We start from the raw sequence: 17,395 nt of genomic DNA on the forward strand, positions 1-17,395 counted from the left end.
GCAGAGCTCAAGCAGTGATGAAGCTCAAAGGAAGTTAAGCTGAGATGTACTTGTAGATATTAGCACTATCACATTCAAAGGTAGAGGACACTTGCCATTGAAATAGTTTTCCCAAAAGTCCAGATTAATGTTTTTTTTTTTTATATATATATCAAAGTTTGTTCCAAGGAAATGCATGAGTGACTTTATTTTTCAAGCACTGGTGATAGACAGATCTTTTAAAGGTATGCTGCCACATCATTAAAGTCATGGCTGGGAGCAGAGAAATTGATTTCTTCTTCATGATATACAATCTGTGGCTCCTCCAATCTGCATGTGGACTATGCCGACAGTGTGTGAATGATGTGTGGCACATAAACATTGTATATAGAAGTGCTGTGTAAATGCCAACAGTGTGTGAATGTGATGGTGTAAAGCACATCGAGAAGTGAGACTAGAAAAGGGCTGTATAAACCCCTTTAACCACTTGGTGTGTGTTTGTACTCCAGACATTTCTGATCGTCCGCGTTAAAACTAAGATAATTGTGATCATAAAGAAATAGACAGAGAGCGAAATGAAAAGTGGGACCTCACCTCTGAGATGGAGAAGTTAAAAGAAAAGTTTGTGTGAGTGTGTGTTAATGGGATTCTGACGGAAAGGGCTACAGTTTGACCCTGAGGGATGAAGTGAAGGAACAAAGTTTTGTTTTCCTTCATTGCAACTGTTCAGATATGCTGTAAAAAGACTGTTGCTGCCATATGCTCCGATGTTGCTCTGTAGTTCGAGGCAGCAATTAAGTGTGAATATATAAATATGTGAGGGCATGACAACGCCAAAAATATTTGATATGCAACGTATGAACTCCTTCTTCTCTTCAGGCAGAGCTTTTGAGTCGGCTTTGGATGAGTTTTGATGGACTGAGCATTCTGCAAATGGTTAACCATATGTTCAGATGGCACCACAATTAAGAGTGTATCCAGTCCCTGCAGGGATTCACCACACTTTGTAACATGGTTTCTGACAGCAGCTCCTTCCTGTGCAGATTACTGATGGAAAACAGGATAAGAAGAGTTCCTGAAAACACCTTCCAGTCCCTGTGGAAACTGGCTGAGCTGTGAGTGACGCACACGTTGTACATGTCTCTTTCTGTTCTGTTCCCATGATCAATGTGGAATTGATGAATGCGAAGCCGTCTCATCGATCACTGAGTTTCTGTGGAAATTGAAAGGTCTCTAAAAGCTCCGGTCGTGTCAGCGTCTCTCATTGTTGAGTGGGAATAGAGTTGTGTTATATATAAAACAGACTGATCAAAACTATGGGAACTACTTTTTATCTTTATCTTTCGTGGATAATGCGAAGACACATCGTCACGGTTCTCAGGAAAGAAAAGGGTCCAAGAGCTTGACTCTGTAAAAGTAAAGAGTCTCTACTTAGATTAGAAAAACAAAGAACAAGAATCCAGATGGAGCAAATTCTAAACAAAAACCCACAGCCAAGGTTAAGTAACATGATCACAATCAAAAGAGACAGGAAAGGAACAGAGCCCCAAAGAACAAAGGCACAGGGAGCGAGTGGAAACGGATGAGAGTTAATTAAAGAATGGGACCAGATGAGAGGGTGAATGGAGGAGGAGGTCAGCTGGGTGGGAGTGACAGGGTCTGTAAATCATATTCTAGCATTTTATTAAGTTAAAATTGGTTATGTTGATCTCTGGAGGGATCAAACATGAACCACATAGCAACAAGAAGCAGGTTTTGTTATAAATCAAATTAAAATGTATATTGCTATAGTGTGGATTCTCTTTCCAGGCCAGGTTCGAACAATAATTAGGATTTATTATTTATCATTTAAACTTTTTGGAAATGATTAACACTCTGAGCAGGTTCAATTACATTGGCTCGGCCATTGATTTTATTTTTCACACTGCACGTGCCTGTAATCAGGGAAATCACACAGGTCAAGATCGGTTAATTTTCTCTCAGGCTCAGACAGAAAATTGCTGCCTGAGCTGCACTCTAATTCAGTCTGAAATAATGAAATATAACTAAAAAATCGGTGGCGATCATAATCAGTAGCCATTCAAGAAGAAACTATATAAAACATTGGTGTAAGTGAAGGAAATGGACAAGGCAGCAGCATTTCAAGGGATTTTATCAAATCAATCAGTATTATTTGCAGGATAAATCTCTGCAAGGCAAATAAAACTGTTTTGATGATTTCACCTGATCAAGATGATCAATAGTGTTTCTGTATTTTGCAGTTTCAAAGAAAAAATTAAATCTGGAAAGAAAGTGGTGTAATTTAAAGAACCAGTGTTATTTTCTGTTCCTCTTAGTATTTAGTATTTTTCGTATTCCAATTAGGTAGAAAAATAATAAACTATACCTTTGACTGAATCTGTGTGGTGCTCATTTTGCTTTTGTCTCATTTCTTTTGTGTGTTTTATCGTGTTTAGGAATCTGTCCAGCAACAGGATAAAGGAGCTGCCAAAGAACACCTTTAAAAGCCTTTCCAAGTCCCTCCTTAAACTGTGAGTAACTGATAGTCTGGCCCCGGGGAGAGGTGTTCTTCATTATCTGAGGATTATAACAGGAAGGAATTAGGCCTAAATGGATTATAAAACACTCTTTGGATGTCCACGCCGTCGGAGACCATAACTTAATCTTACTGTTGAGGCCTCCCATTGGAAAGGAATTCAGAACATTAAAGGGATTATTATGCTGAACAAAACTTTTTAGCGATGGCCTTGTTGACAGAAATGTGATTACGGTGGTTTTTAAAGCAGAGAACAGAAAGTGGTTCACAAAGCAACATTTGAAAAACCACAGAGTGTTGGCTCATCATCTCAATTTACACTGTAATTAAATAGTGAGCATTTCAAGGGTCAAAGTCAGGCCTTTGTACTGAGTGTTTTACATTCTTCATAGATTCTGCCAAAGTACAAATTCAACAAGTGAAAGTGGTGAAAACTAAGTATATCTATGCTGGTGTTGATAGTTCTCACACTTTATTTTCATTTTATGGTAAATGGTCTGTATTTATTTAGAGCTTTTCTAGTATTGATGACCACTCAAAGCAGTGGGGGGTTCAGCATCTTGCCCGAGGACACTTCGGCTTTCAGACGGGGATGACATTATACTTCATACTCCATATTCTAGTACACACAGAGGAATACATCATTTTCATTTATCTGGAAATTACACATTGTTATTCACATTATTCTGTTGAATGCATATACCCCATGCAACGTACTTTCTTTAATTGACCGATTTTATTTACAATGAAACCAATCTATTTATCTCTTCTTGCCTTACCGATCTGAGGGAAAAGTGGTCATCATGGTAATTCTCAATAAAGAAGCGGGTGTTCTCTACATGATGAAAACTGTTCAAAAGTGATTTAAAAACCATATTTGGGATAACAAGGTAGAAGAAGTGGTCTGTGATAAACATTTCAATCTCCTGTTAATATTCCAACATTCATGTACTGTTACTTCACAGCTGGGGACCAGGACCAACAATGCTGCCACGCAGAGTACTGCCTCATAAATGATGCTATTATAAAGTTAATGAGCTCCAACCATTCCATTAGTGGTGGACGTGAATGATTAGAAAACAACTTTCGGAAATCCCTTCCAATCCGAGTTTGAACCAACTTGACAAAGACAGTTTTAATGTGTGGTCGCTCAGATTTTTCATGTGGCTGAAGACCAGTAGGCTAATTAAAGTATTAGTTCCTGGTTGAATGGATAACAATTTTGCTGCTGTCTGTTTCAACCGACTCTACAGTTTCACGGTGGTGAGGTGTCACATCAATCTGGGCAGCTCTTACCGGGACAATCATTATATTAATGACTTCAACTGAACACTTTGTACAGACTTTTTTTCAAATGCCATATTGTAAACAGATTACTCTTATGTGGAAAGGATAGTCATTCCTCACTCCAGTTTTCCAACACTTGAGACAGGAGCCATATGTTAATGAATATCCTTTCACGCCTTCTCTCATTTCTTGAATTCTTGCCACATTCTTCCAATCATTTGAAATGTAATACAGCCTGGCAATGTTAAAATCCCCACACACAGCGCAGTAATCACATCAGCATGTCACTCACCTAGACACACACACACAAGCACACAGACACATACAAGCACACAGACAGGGTAACACTTGTGAAAAGAGAAATATTTCCAGTCGCTTGCGTGTTCCATGAATTCACTGACATGAGTCCTTCGAGTCTGCGGGAGCAATATTTTCCATGACCCAGATGAACTGGAAAACTACAAGGAAAATCATCAGGATCAGTCTGCAGCGCCAATTTCATATTTTATTGTTATCTCTGCCAAGGAGTTTTTTTTACTGTCAGTTTTTGGTTGGTTGGCTTGTTTTTCAGCAGGATTAAGCCATAAAAACAGAACAGATTTCCCCCGAAATTTGGTTGAAGGGGACATGGGTCAAAAAATCTATCTGGTGTGGCTTGATTGAATTTAAGGGGACTGTTTGGCCTTGGTGCTGGTATGTGCTCTTCTGAGTGCTATTGCTTATATTTGCTTTTAAGAGCCAAGCCCATCACTTTTAAACAGTGAACTGTCAGTGTTGCTCTGAATCAGTCTCTCTCATTTGCCAGAAGTGCCAACCTCTTAAAGTGAGTTGAGACAGTTGTTTATTTTATATTGGGACAATAACTCGATGTCTGTTTGATTCTGGCGTGATGTAACCTCGAAAGGCTGTTTATTAAAAATCGATTGAGTAGAGTGAAACATCACTCTGAGCAAAAATCCTGTGTAACAACCCTGGGTTTATCTACTACCATCCAAAACGTGAGCCACATGATAATGAAGTATAGAACAACATGTTCTCTCACAGTCACAATGTTCTCACTCGCAAATAAGACGAATGTGAATTGATTTAGGAATGTGACAAAGAAATATTCAATCTTTGAAAATATCTGATTGCTGAGAACCATTCTGAAATGTATTTTTTTGGAGAATGGACAATATAATAATACTAAGTATTATACTGTGATTAAGAAAAGGAATGAGTCAAGAAGTAAAAGGACACGTGAAGACGATAAATTCATAGAATCGAGTGCTACAATATACAGGTTATAAAAATACTTAATGTCTCATAATTTTTGTATCTTTGTGGCTTGCCTTGTTGCAGTGACTTTGAAAGAGTTTTCAGTGTCATATCTGAAATTTACTATACTACTGAAATAATTAACATTTTAAAAATGTCAGTGATGGGCCAAATTGCTAAAGGAGAAGTAAAAATGGGCATTTTTAAATTGGCTTCTCTGCTGTACAGTGGCCGGAGGTAGAGATGTGTCGTCAAAAAAAGCTCACAAACAAAATGTTACCAGAAAGAGAAGCAGGCGTAGTATGTCTACCACAGAGGTGAATTGAGGGCGAAAAACAGAAACCAGGAATTCGCAAAGCCCAAACATTCACAAACAACAAACAACACATGAGAGTGAAGGGGAAATGTGGCAGGAAACATATCAGCGCATCAGGGAGTCACAAAACCAAAAATAATCAGAGGCTTACAGCAATACCAACCAATTATCCATACACTGTGTCTTGGTGGTTAGAATCATCTATTAAATGTTATGCACAGTGCACTGAGCATGTGTGCTGTGGAGCATAGAATAAGCACATCGGTTTATTTTCTATCCAGGGTGACTAACGACTGAACGGAAGTCATTGTCCAATTTTCCAATTAAACCTAAAACAAAGACTGGATTTTACTGTCATTTAGCCACATGTGACATTTCCTCCCGACGAGCTCCACTGAGTTTGTCACTGTGTGTTTCTCTTTGCAGAAATATCTCCCACAATCCTCTTCTTCGCATTCATCCAAGTCATTTCAGCCATTTGGCACAACTTCAGTCTTTGTGAGTACACACACACACGTGCACACACACACACACACACACACACACACAGACACACACACACACACACACACACACACTTCTTGTGCAGCCTATGCGGAGATAGAAATGTACTCTGCTCTTTATAGGGCACTGGAAGGGATAGAGATCCCAGATATTCAGACTAAGATGTTTCTGCCCATGAAGAACCTTTCCCACATGTTCGTATGACCCTGCACCAGTATCCTAATCCCCACACATGTCACTGAATAATTAAACATCAGGTTTCTTTCTCTTGTTATCTCCGCTATGCCTCATTGTTTGTCTAATTCTTTCTCCTTTCTTTTCTTATCTACCTCTGCCAGATACTTCCAGAAGTTCCAGTACTGCTCGTACGCCCCTCATGTCAGATCCTGCAAGCCCAATACAGATGGCATATCCTCTTTTGAGGACCTGCTGGCCAACGTAGTGCTGCGGGTGTGTGTGTGGGTCATGGCCTTCATCACGTGCTTCGGTAATCTCTTGGTCATCGGCATGAGGTCACTGATACGAGCGGAGAACAATCTGCATGCTGCGTGCATCAAAGTCCTGTGCTGTGAGTAACTACACACTACTACACGCCTCGGACTCAGAAAGAAATGGTGATATTATTTACATATGGAGTAATATTAGATTGAGTAGATGTAGCAACTGCAGGTTAGACTGGAGGTGTTTGAATGTGATTAAAGGTGTTAACAAGATTCCTTTTACAAGAGAAAGAACAGACTTTATGAAGAAAATGAAGGATGGGAAAAGTTAGATTCCAAAAAGTAATTTCAAATAGCCCCCGAGGGTGAACTGTAAAAAAATCAAAGAAGGTCTTGACCAACCAGAAGTGTATTTAAAAAGACTTATCTCCAAAAAATAAATAATAAAATGAAATCCATATATCCATTTTCATGCTCTCTCTCCCTCACCATTCACAAATTGGTTCCTCTCCACTGTCTCTCACTTTTGTGTTGTCAGTCCGTTCTTCTTTACAGTTCTCTGGTCAGATTTATACTTATCACTCATGGCCGGGGTTTAGTTCATCCTCCGGGCCCCCCCCCCACCTCACATTTTGATACAGGATATATCTTTTGAACAAAAATGATAAAATGACTAAAACTATGTCTTATCCATAGACTGTGGGCCTAAAGAAGGAGGTTTTGTTCTGTTAGCCTTAACTCTAACTTCAGATAAATGTAGCTGCGACATAAAAAAAGTGATGAAGCTGTATTAATTAAGTCATGGTGGCTTTCTTAAGTCTTAAAATAACTTATTGTCTCACCAACTTTCTCACCCACCCACCCCTATACACACACAAACACACACTGACATTCAGTCTCACACTCCATGTGTGTACCATGCTGGCGATTACAGTCCTGCTCTGGCGGGTAAACTAATGTTTCATGCATTTTAATGAGAGAGTTTTGGGGTCTGGCTGCAGGAAGTGCCAGCACCTGACAGATGGAGTTAAACTGTAAAACCCTGAACGAGCACCTCTCTCTGTAAATGGACTAATGTGCTGTGCGTCACCATCTCTCTCTGTGCAGGTGCAGACTGCCTCATGGGCGTGTACCTGTTCTTTGTCGGAGTGTTCGATGTGAAGTTTCGCGGACAGTACAATCGTAACGCTCTGCTCTGGATGGAGAGCGTAGAGTGTCGCACCATTGGATTTCTGGCCATGCTCTCCTCAGAGGTAACTTTATGTAGATTAACATCTCACTCACAACCAGATGTACACAAACAGGCATGAAGATAATATGCAATTCATACTCTTTCACATTCATGCAACCTTAAAGTGGCCTCTCGAAGAATTCTCGTTTTAGTGACACCTGTTTGTCGACACCTGTACTCACTTGTGGTAACATCCGATGCAGTTTAGAAATGCAGGTCACAGGTCTCTGGAGGGAGAAAAACAAACTATTGTTTTTTTAAAGGAGACGTATGAGGCTTTTTTCATTTTTTCCCATTCCTCAGATGAGTTAAAGGTTTTTTATTTATGTCAAAAGTTTGCAAAGTTTAAAAAGCCCATAGCCCATGGTTTAGTGTTTCAGTCAGAGGCTGAAAAGAAGGGCTGCAGCAGTGGACCGTATAAGGAACGAGATGTGTTTTCTGAACATTAGATCAGGTAAACCTTTTCTGGTATTATACCCAATGTATCTTGTGAACCTGAATATGCGCATAACATTTCTCCTCTCATAAATAAATCAGGCAATTTATTTTTATTTTCCCATCATTCTGTGAGCCACCGTGATCCGATGTTCTGCTGCACACGACATGAATCTTCAAGTGGCAGTTGGTTTTGTGCAGCCTGTCGTCTGTAACTCTTCATCTAACAGTTCACTGTGGTTGCTCCTTCTGGGTCTTTCCCTTCCAGCAACAATTCAAACAGTAAAAATGAAAACAAGCATTTTCTCGTTTCATAGAAGCATTTGTGCAGAGCGATAGCAGTAAGTGCTGAGCACATTGACAAACTTGTGTATATATCTTGTGCCTTCTTCATATTCACATTCAACAGGTGTTTCACCAGTTAGCAATTTTAATGTGAAGCCGCAGCAAGAGGAATTATCAGCAAAACAATGCTGCTGCTGCTGCTGCTGCTGCTCCATCCAGAGTTTTATCAGCAAAGTGTTTTGCTACAGGCTCTTGTTGTAGTTTTCTCAAGGGAGAATTTGACTGTCAACTGTTTCTGTTTCTGTTTTTAAACACAACAAATCATTCTCAGTTAATCAAGGGATTTATATATTTGTCCTAAACCAGTGACTCAATCTAAGGGTATCTCAGGATCTGGCCCTTATCTGATACTATTGTGTTGTTTTTGTTAAATTCAAAGTCTATAAACTTCACTGAGGGGAACTTATTGGAGTCAGTTGTACGTACATGTAACATTTCTGGATCGTTATCCAATCAAACCTCTTGATTTACAGGCTCTTGTAAACATATAAGACGTGTTTTACTGAGCTATGATTAATGGACCATACAAATGTTTCATTCATATTTTGCCCTATACTGACTATAAATCATCTTTAAATAAATTTAGCATTCACAAGCTAACATCAGAGAAGAAAGGAAATAAACAATGATGTGATTAAAGTCTTACGTGGCTTCAACTAAAGCCCCTGAGTGCAGCAGCGAGGAGGAGTTTTCTGCTTCAGGCAGCGTTTTTACATTGGAGATCTGTCAGTGAAGGTAATAAGGAAGATGCTATTGTGATGCTTTATCGGAAACATGTCTAAAGCCTCAAAAATAGTTTGAGCCCAACCCAGTGTCTTTGTGGAGGGAAATAAACCAATCTAAAAGTTTGTAATGAGTGTTTTCTCTCAGGTGTCTGTTCTGCTCCTGACTTATCTGACGCTGGAAAAGTTCCTGGTTATCGTCTTCCCCTTCAGCAACCTGCGCCCCGGCAAACTTCAGACGGGGGTGAGCTTCATTACATGCACTGGAAATTTCACATTAACTACATTTAATTCTTTTTAAGTTTTGCTATTTTTATATAAGAAAGAGTTTTAAAGAAAGAGTTTATTGAACTCTTATGAAGTGTGCTGTCTCTCAAAATAATCATGCATCTTAAAAATGAAGAAAATATTGGATTTATTCTGCTGGAGTATTTCTTCTTCGAAATAAATGTTCTATTGTGGTATTTTTATGGTTCATTTTCTGCTTCAGTGGACGTAATATGAACTGGGCGGACTGCAGCTGTACCTGCGCTTAGAAAGAGACAAATTATACGCAGCCTGATTCATAGCCTCAGATTCTGTTGAGCAGCTTGTAATTAGGATCTGCTCTGCCAGGGCGAAGCTGGGTAATGTGTGTGGGGGGGCAGTGTCTCAGCTCTGGGTCAGAGAGGCTGTGCAACAGCAGCTCCATTCATAGATAGTGTAAGTGCAATTTTTTTTTTATAAAACATGATTTAAAGGACAAAGCAAAGTTTTTTTGAGTTCAGCTAAGCCTTATATAATTTAAGATTTACTGTCATTAGTCCCATTACAGGGAAATTTGTCATGTTACAGCAGCAAAGGAGACAATAAATAATAAGAAACATTAGAAAAAAGTCATAAATTAAAGATTGCAATTAAACAATTTTTTTTAAATAGAATATATAATATAAACAGAACATATACAGGTTTGCCCTTATAAGATATTGAATTTCTGAAATATTATGTTAATTCGCCTGGGGCAAGAGACAGCACATAACTAGGGATTCTTTTTAATCAAGATCGAGACCAGAAGTGATGAAACTTCTCATCCAAATCACTGTAAATATTTATCACTTATGCCTCAATGAAGAAAAAAATTTAGTAATTATATATTAAATATGTGTAAATATTTATATATGTATCAGCATAAGTTTAGGCACAACTACTGTTTCATTTACTTTTTCTGCCATAGCTTCCTCTCCGACCCCAATGTGCTGAATTAATCTTATTTTAGATGCAACTTACTGGAGCCCAACCAATTTATCTCTGTTTGCTGATATGCACCGATATATGGAACACTTATTGCACAGAACAAAAAATGCAGAAAGGATATGCATATATGTTTAAATTTTTCAAAAAGAGAACATACAATGTTAATTCAATTTCTATATATTTTTCAGCTGATGCATTGGTATCAGAAATGTTTTTCTCTCTAGTATCGGCTAGCTCGATCTTTGTCGGGCTATGTAAATAAGATCTGATGCTCATGTTTGTGTATCCAGCCGGATCTTCACTGCTGACTGGTCTCACTGGGAGCTCCACTCAAATAGCAACTTTTTCAACCAAATCTGACTGTTAACTTTAAATACTCTGCAGCCATCTGCTTGAGAGAGGGTATGTGTGCTCTGTGAGGAAACTCTGCCCCCTACTGTTGGCTTGGTCAGAGTCCAGAGGCTGAAAGTACTTCACGTCAGTCAACAGGCTCTATTTAAATTAACTGTCCGTGAAAGTGTGGAAATTCAATGAGTTGTCAGTTAACTTTAATCATTTTTTTAATGTGGGCTTTGAAGAGCACCGAGTTAGAAACTCTAACAACGTGTTTGTCTTCCCGCTGCTAGGTGGTTCTGGCTTCTATCTGGTTACTGGGCTTCATTATCGCTGCCGTGCCCTTAATGAACGAGGAAGTGTTCGGAAACTATTATGGACGTAATGGAGTCTGCTTCCCCCTGCACTCTGACAGGCAAGAAAAACCTACTGCCAAAGGATATTCCACAGGGATTTTTCTGGGTAAATTTATGAAAAAAATGTTGTGTTTCTCCCCCAAAAGCTCATTTTAAACTGAATACAGTTTTTACAAATTAATTAAATCGATTTTTTTTGTTTATTTGCACTGGAGGGAAACTGAATAGCTCATTAATAAATCAGTACAGTGAAAATAAATTAAATGACCCCAAACCTAAACAAGAAAAATGTTCTATGACAAAATAAAAAAGTAGCCCTGCTGCAGATGATGAGACCCCAACAGATTTTTAAAAGCCACGGGTGCTAATAGAATATTTATTTTAAGAAACTCCCATTTTTGTAGCCTGGATGCCAGACGAACTTAGCCCCGCCCACAACAATTTGGTCGGGCAGTTCGGTCTGGAGTCGCTCCATTGGGAAAAAATGATGGCCCGACCGGGCCAATCAGATTGTCAGGGCGGGCTTTATACGATGATTGACAGATGATCAACGGTAACGTAATCAACCACGTCATCAAAGTGCCCTCGGGTTGAATTCGTTTTCAACAAACATGCCTGCCGCTGGCGAGCTGAGATGTGTAGATGCTGCCATTGAGTCTGTTTTAGAAGACATCGACAGCGCATTCAGTTTGAAAGAGGAACACAGAACGTGGAGGCGACGCCAGAGCACCGCGCTAATCCCTATCGCCCCGGCGCTTGGCTGTTCACAACGGACACTGAAGCGACGCTGAACCGCCGGGCAGCGCTAATAATATCACCCGTTGATCCAGTAGATCGCTGCACGGCTTTGTGCCGGTCACACCGGAGGCTGAAGCACCGCGCTGCACCAAGGCTGCCTCGCGGTGCTTCAGCCTCCGGTGTGACCGGCACAAAGTTTTAACATGGGAGTGAATGGGAGCCAGCTGCTTTTAAGGCTTGGCGCTGCGCTGAAGCGTCCGGTGTGAACCCGGGTTAGTAAATAACTCACAATGCGTTGCTTAGCATACGTCACATACTACGTTGCTCTGATTGGTTGTAGGTCTATCCAATTGAGCGAAGAGGAATTTTACTTCCTGGTCAGTTGAAACACGCCCCATAATTTTTTCTCAATGGAGCGACTCCAGACCGAACTGCCCGACCAAAATGTTGTGGGCGGGGCTAAGTTCGTCTGGCATCCAGGCTACCATTTTTGTGTTTTGGCACCATAAATTAAGTATTGAGGGCTACGTCCCTAAAGAAACTCTATGAAGTTTACAAACCCATTAAAGTGTTCTTTGGTCACTTTATTTAAAAATCATCGTAAACTGAGATATTTCAAGTTTTTGTTTTCACAGTCTTGTTGTTCTTGAAAGCTTTGTATTGTACTCAGTGTACCAACCAACATGGAATAGCATCTTACCTTAGATGGGGCTTTTACACATCAAACACCATGGCTCCCTGAACAATTCATGATTAGTCTTGGTTTCCAGCACCCATTGTTCTCACTGCGGAACCATGTGGAAATCTGGCCACGTAAAAGAAAGACTTTCGGGGGATATTCCCTCTTAAATGGTGCCAGTATTTACATCACTTGCAGTTTGAATAGAAACAGTGTGAATTCATTTGAAGTGATGCCGCTGGTTGTTGCTCGTCACTAAAGTCAGATTTAAATTTAATCTCTTTGTGTCTGAACAAAAAATTCAAACATGTATCTGAATTTAAGGATGTACATGAAGAAATATATCGTCCTGGTCTGATTGTGTGACATGAATATGAGACACAAGGTTCAAATTTCAGCTTCTAATTCCTGGGATTTACTTTGAAATGTGTTGGATAACTTTGGTCATAGCACCTTTAATAAACTTTATACTAAACTTTATTTACATGGCACTTCTGATACCACAAGAGATATCACCAGACCGGCAGATACGATTAGAATAATAAAAACCTTATGTGCTGAGTAAAATAGAACAATAAAACAATTAAGATCAAAATGTACCATAAAGGTTTTAAGACGTCTGCCAATGGAGAATGAGTTCCATAATGAGGGGGCGCTGACAGCCTCACTTTGCTACCGAGGTGTGACCTGTGAGTAACCTGCCGATATTCTGCTGCAAGGCCATTTGAAGGTCATCAAAGTGAGCAATACAATTCAAAAATCAATATTAAATTTTCGCCGGGATCCAGTTAAGGGAGACAAATACAGGGGAGGTGCAGTTTTACCTTTTTGTTGATCAGCATTTTGTATTGGTTGAAGAGCAGAGTAAAGTGATTCGCAAAAACCAAGGCGAGCAGAGGTTAAAGCCCGTCCAACTTTTTGTAGATCAGCAAAGATTTGTTTGAACCAACTCATTTTTTGTGAGCAACAAAAGCACAGCCCAGGACAGATGCAGACAGAGACACTGTAAAAAAAAAAAAAGGTGGGCTGAGAAGGTTCCACAACCAAGTCTCAGCAGAAATAAAGATGGAAACAGCTCATCAGATTTATCATCTGCAGGGCCAGAAGGACAGAGATGAGCCGTGAAAACATCTGGAAGAGAGTTTTATTGGACGAATGAAACCAAAATTAAGTTCTCCAATTGTCTCGTGAACATAAGCTCGTCTGTGAAACAGGGCAGAGTCGTGATGTCATGGCCTCGGCTCGCATGGCTGCCTCTGGAGCCGGCTCACTAATCATTATCGATGTGATTTAACGACGGCTGCAGCAGAAGGAACTCAGACGCCTACGGAGACATTTTGTCTGCCAATTGACAGACAAGTTAATCGAGAGTACTCCGTCGTGCAGCAGGACCCAAAACAAACTGCCAACACAACAAAGGACTGCATCAGGGGGGAAAGATGGTTTTAAACTAGAGGAGGCTGAGGGGAGGAATCACCGGAGACAAACGAGAGGAGGCTGCGGTAAAATACTGGAGAAACTTTTGCTCAATTAAATAAATAGGTGGACTTATACGGAATATACATATATACTATGTCAGCAGTTGTATTACACATATAGATGTAGAGAAAGTGAAACTTAAAGATCTATATTTGTATTAAACTTGTGTATTTCACTGTCTCGCTACAAAAATATTGTTTAAAATAATATGCAGTAAATATATCAATAGTTAAAAAAACAATATAATAATAAAAGTAAGTAAGTATTTATTTGACAGCTGCAGTCTTCATTCACCTGATGATGAATAACTCATAATGACAGTAAACAACAGTGTTTCCTTTATGAATCTGCTGCTTTAAGTGTGTGATTGCCGTGCACTTCCTCAGGTCTGAACGTGGTGGCGTTCCTGGTGATCGTCTTCTCCTACTCAAGCATGTTCTACTCCATCTATAAAACTGGCATCAACGCCACGGACCTGAGGAGCAGGCTGCACAGGGATGTGGCCGTGGCCAACAGATTCTTCTTCATAGTGTTCTCCGACGCCCTCTGCTGGATCCCCATATTTTTGGTGAAAATCCTGTCACTGTTGAAGGTGGAGATACCCGGTAAGAACGGCTCGGGTTTCACAGTTGTTAACATTGTGCAGTAATTGTTTTTGTATACATCTTTAACCACCTCACCTCAAGTGATCTAACAGCACTCTGCTTTTCTCTTTCCCTCCTTCAGGAACCATCTCCAGCTGGGTGGTCATCTTCATCCTCCCCATCAACAGCGCCCTGAACCCCATCCTCTACACCCTGACCACCAGCTTCTTCAGAGAACAGGTGGAGCTCCTACTCTGTCGCTGGCAGAGGAGGCACCTCTTGAAAAAAGACCGCAAAAGCCTCACCTCCTCCACAATCTTCACTGAGCGGCCAACGTGCTACCAGAAGCCGGCCTTCCTCCAGCGGGTGTCACTGAGTGGTGCGGACCCTCGCTACGCCTGAGAGAGGGGGGGGGCTCTCCCAGTATTATGTAAACTATGAGTCAGGGGACTATAAATGTTAGATCGTGAGGCTCCTGCATGCAAGTGGAACCAGATTAACGAGCGCTGAGCTGCGTCTTTATGCTCTGACGTGTTTCCACATTTCTAAAGATGACAACAATTTGACACTTTTTTCCAAAGCAATCCTGCCTTTTTCCCCGTCATATACACACACAGAGACTTCAGGGTCCAGTGTGTTGCTCTAGGGCACAGGAGAACCGGATGGAAAGGGCCAGAGATCAAACCAACAACCCAGAGTGGTTGCTCCCTTTGTGCCACTTGAGCTAAGGCCACTCCCATGCTTTCATGCTCATGTCGCCATTCAGCTGAAATGGTTCCAGGTAACGGACGTGTAAAGGAATAACAGAGAGGAGGAAATGGATGGAAGAATAAATACCAGCTACCTGTATATTGCAGCTCTGAGTGCCACCAAGAGGATGTTCACAGACTGAATGTCAAGCAAGAGAAGTGCTTGTGATACTTTTCCGGAACAATCCCCCATACGTTCGTGTAGTGCCTCTAGAGCAGGAGAGGGAGCTGTGACACGAAGCAGCTGAGACTCTGTTACCTCACAGACGAGAGAGACTGAGGGACGAGGCTCACAGAGTCACGGAAACTCGGCTGGAAACCAGTTCAAAGGATTCACGGCTTCGGTATCGACAAAATCAAAGAACCAGTCTTGGATTGCAAAATGAAAAACAAACTGCTTTTTGTTCATGAAGTTCTAATGATGGCAAAACAAAACAGTTTCAGTGAATGTATGCAAAAACTAAGATTATTATGTTGTGTGAAATGCAAAAATACAGCTTGCATTTTGTAAAATATCAACTGTTAAAATGCAAAGTCAACTTTGCATGTCATTTTAACATCTTTCCTGACACTATTTATATTAAAATTCATGACACGATTAAAGTTATACATTCATCAAACATTCATTCACACACACCAAGCCTTCTGCTTCCTCCTTTATTTCTATTCCCTGTGGTTGCTCATGATTTCTTCTCATTCTGTTCATGTGTTTACTGGTCTGATTTGCTTTTTGGTTTGGTTTTATTTTAAATATTCATTTTCCTTCAGCCTCTTGACACAGAAATGTAGAAATGAAACTCCAATGGGCGGAATGAATTTGCATTTTAGCAGGGTTGTGGTGTTCTCCTGCCACACTATTATATAAACACAAATCTAATATATGAAGAACAGATTAGAAAAAGTTTATTGCACATACAATATTTTTCTATATTTTTAACGATATAGTCATTAATTTTTTGCATTGAAGTTAAATGTGATTTGATTTACCATGAAAAAATTTCCATGTAAACTTTGCATTTGCAAGACAATTCCAGTCTGATTGAAACCAGTCAGTGGGAGAAGAAATGAGAGGAAGACACTTTGGTTAAAGTGATGCAGCAGTTATTTGCAGCAGTAGCAGCCAACTTCCCTTTTTACCATATTGCTAATGTTCTCATATAATGTGCATAATCTGAATTTCCATTCCAATTGCCATTTTGTTTACTATTTAATCCATCTACATTATGTGCTCTGACCATTTATGAATCTGCAGCATTTTGATACTGATAAGTCGAGCTGTTTTTATTTGTTCAGACCTGAACTGGATTAAAACGTCTGGTTGAATCCCGTTTAATTCTCTCATCCTTGCATGAGGAATATGTTCAGTTCAGTTGTGTTGCTACTTTGTTTGTCACACGTCACCTGGACCATTCTACTCGGTTCATGTATCTATTTATACTTTTTTATACTTATAAATACTGTATATAAAACAGTATTACTTTGTTTTAGTAACAGTAACTTTAATGCGATGACAATAATCAACAACTGGATAATGTTTAATGAGCAGCAAGACAAGGACAATTACATTTTTATATAAAGTCTATGAGTTGTACAGTTGAATCATTGTGCAGATTTATTGCCAGGTACACCAAGCAGTGGAACCCCAGAGGGGTCAGATTGTATAATATTTGGTACAGGAGACTGTCTCTGTCAGTGTATGTTCTGTATATCATTGTGTTTGTTGAAGTCAGATTTGTGAATTATGTGTTTATTGTTTTCCCCGCAGAGACAACTCTTTGTCTGAAACAATAAAAGAAGACGAGGAACAACACTTCCATTACGGCCTCGTTTTTAGGATCTGTAGATGCACCGTCAGGAGGCATCAGATTAATTCTGGAACACGACAACGACCCAGAACACACAGAGTCACATTGAGCTATTTCCAGCAACAAGAAGAGCAACAGAAAAGAAGTTAACTTTAGAAATACATAAATCATGTCAGGAGTAGTAATGAGTGAATCATTTTTGAGTCCTACACAAGTATACAGTCTCTGGTCCCACCCACTGTTTGTCACATTTCATCATAACAAGTTTGTGAAGTGTCAGAATGTTCGAGCTTTCATCAGAAAACGCTCAATCCAATCCACAAAAATGAATATTTTTAGAAGCATCCTAAATTTTTGTTAGAAAGTATTTGCTCAACATCCCTTTTC

At 39.9% G+C, this 17,395-nt stretch overlaps 1 protein-coding gene across 2 annotated transcripts in view; it reads left to right on the forward strand.

The window, feature by feature from the left end:
- The window catches only part of rxfp2a (relaxin family peptide receptor 2a), a 43,749-nt gene extending 26,750 nt beyond the window's left edge, over nt 1-16,999 (forward strand). Inside the window, exons 11-20 of one of the 2 annotated variants that reach the window (XM_053442192.1) lie at nt 1,023-1,094; nt 2,436-2,510; nt 5,802-5,873; nt 6,002-6,073; nt 6,218-6,447; nt 7,427-7,572; nt 9,201-9,296; nt 10,912-11,080; nt 14,257-14,475; nt 14,597-16,999. In XM_053442192.1, coding sequence (XP_053298167.1) covers nt 1,023-1,094; nt 2,436-2,510; nt 5,802-5,873; nt 6,002-6,073; nt 6,218-6,447; nt 7,427-7,572; nt 9,201-9,296; nt 10,912-11,080; nt 14,257-14,475; nt 14,597-14,856 — 1,411 coding nt within the window. In that variant the 3' untranslated portion in view covers nt 14,857-16,999. The remainder of the gene's footprint in view (nt 1-1,022; nt 1,095-2,435; nt 2,511-5,801; nt 5,874-6,001; nt 6,074-6,217; nt 6,448-7,426; nt 7,573-9,200; nt 9,297-10,911; nt 11,081-14,256; nt 14,476-14,596) is intronic. The other variant, XM_053442193.1, reaches the window with a different exon arrangement.
- Nucleotides 17,000-17,395: the final 396 nt, after the last annotated feature.

Source organism: Pleuronectes platessa, chromosome 15 (assembly GCF_947347685.1).
Source record: "Pleuronectes platessa chromosome 15, fPlePla1.1, whole genome shotgun sequence".
Taxonomy (NCBI): domain Eukaryota; kingdom Metazoa; phylum Chordata; class Actinopteri; order Pleuronectiformes; family Pleuronectidae; genus Pleuronectes; species Pleuronectes platessa.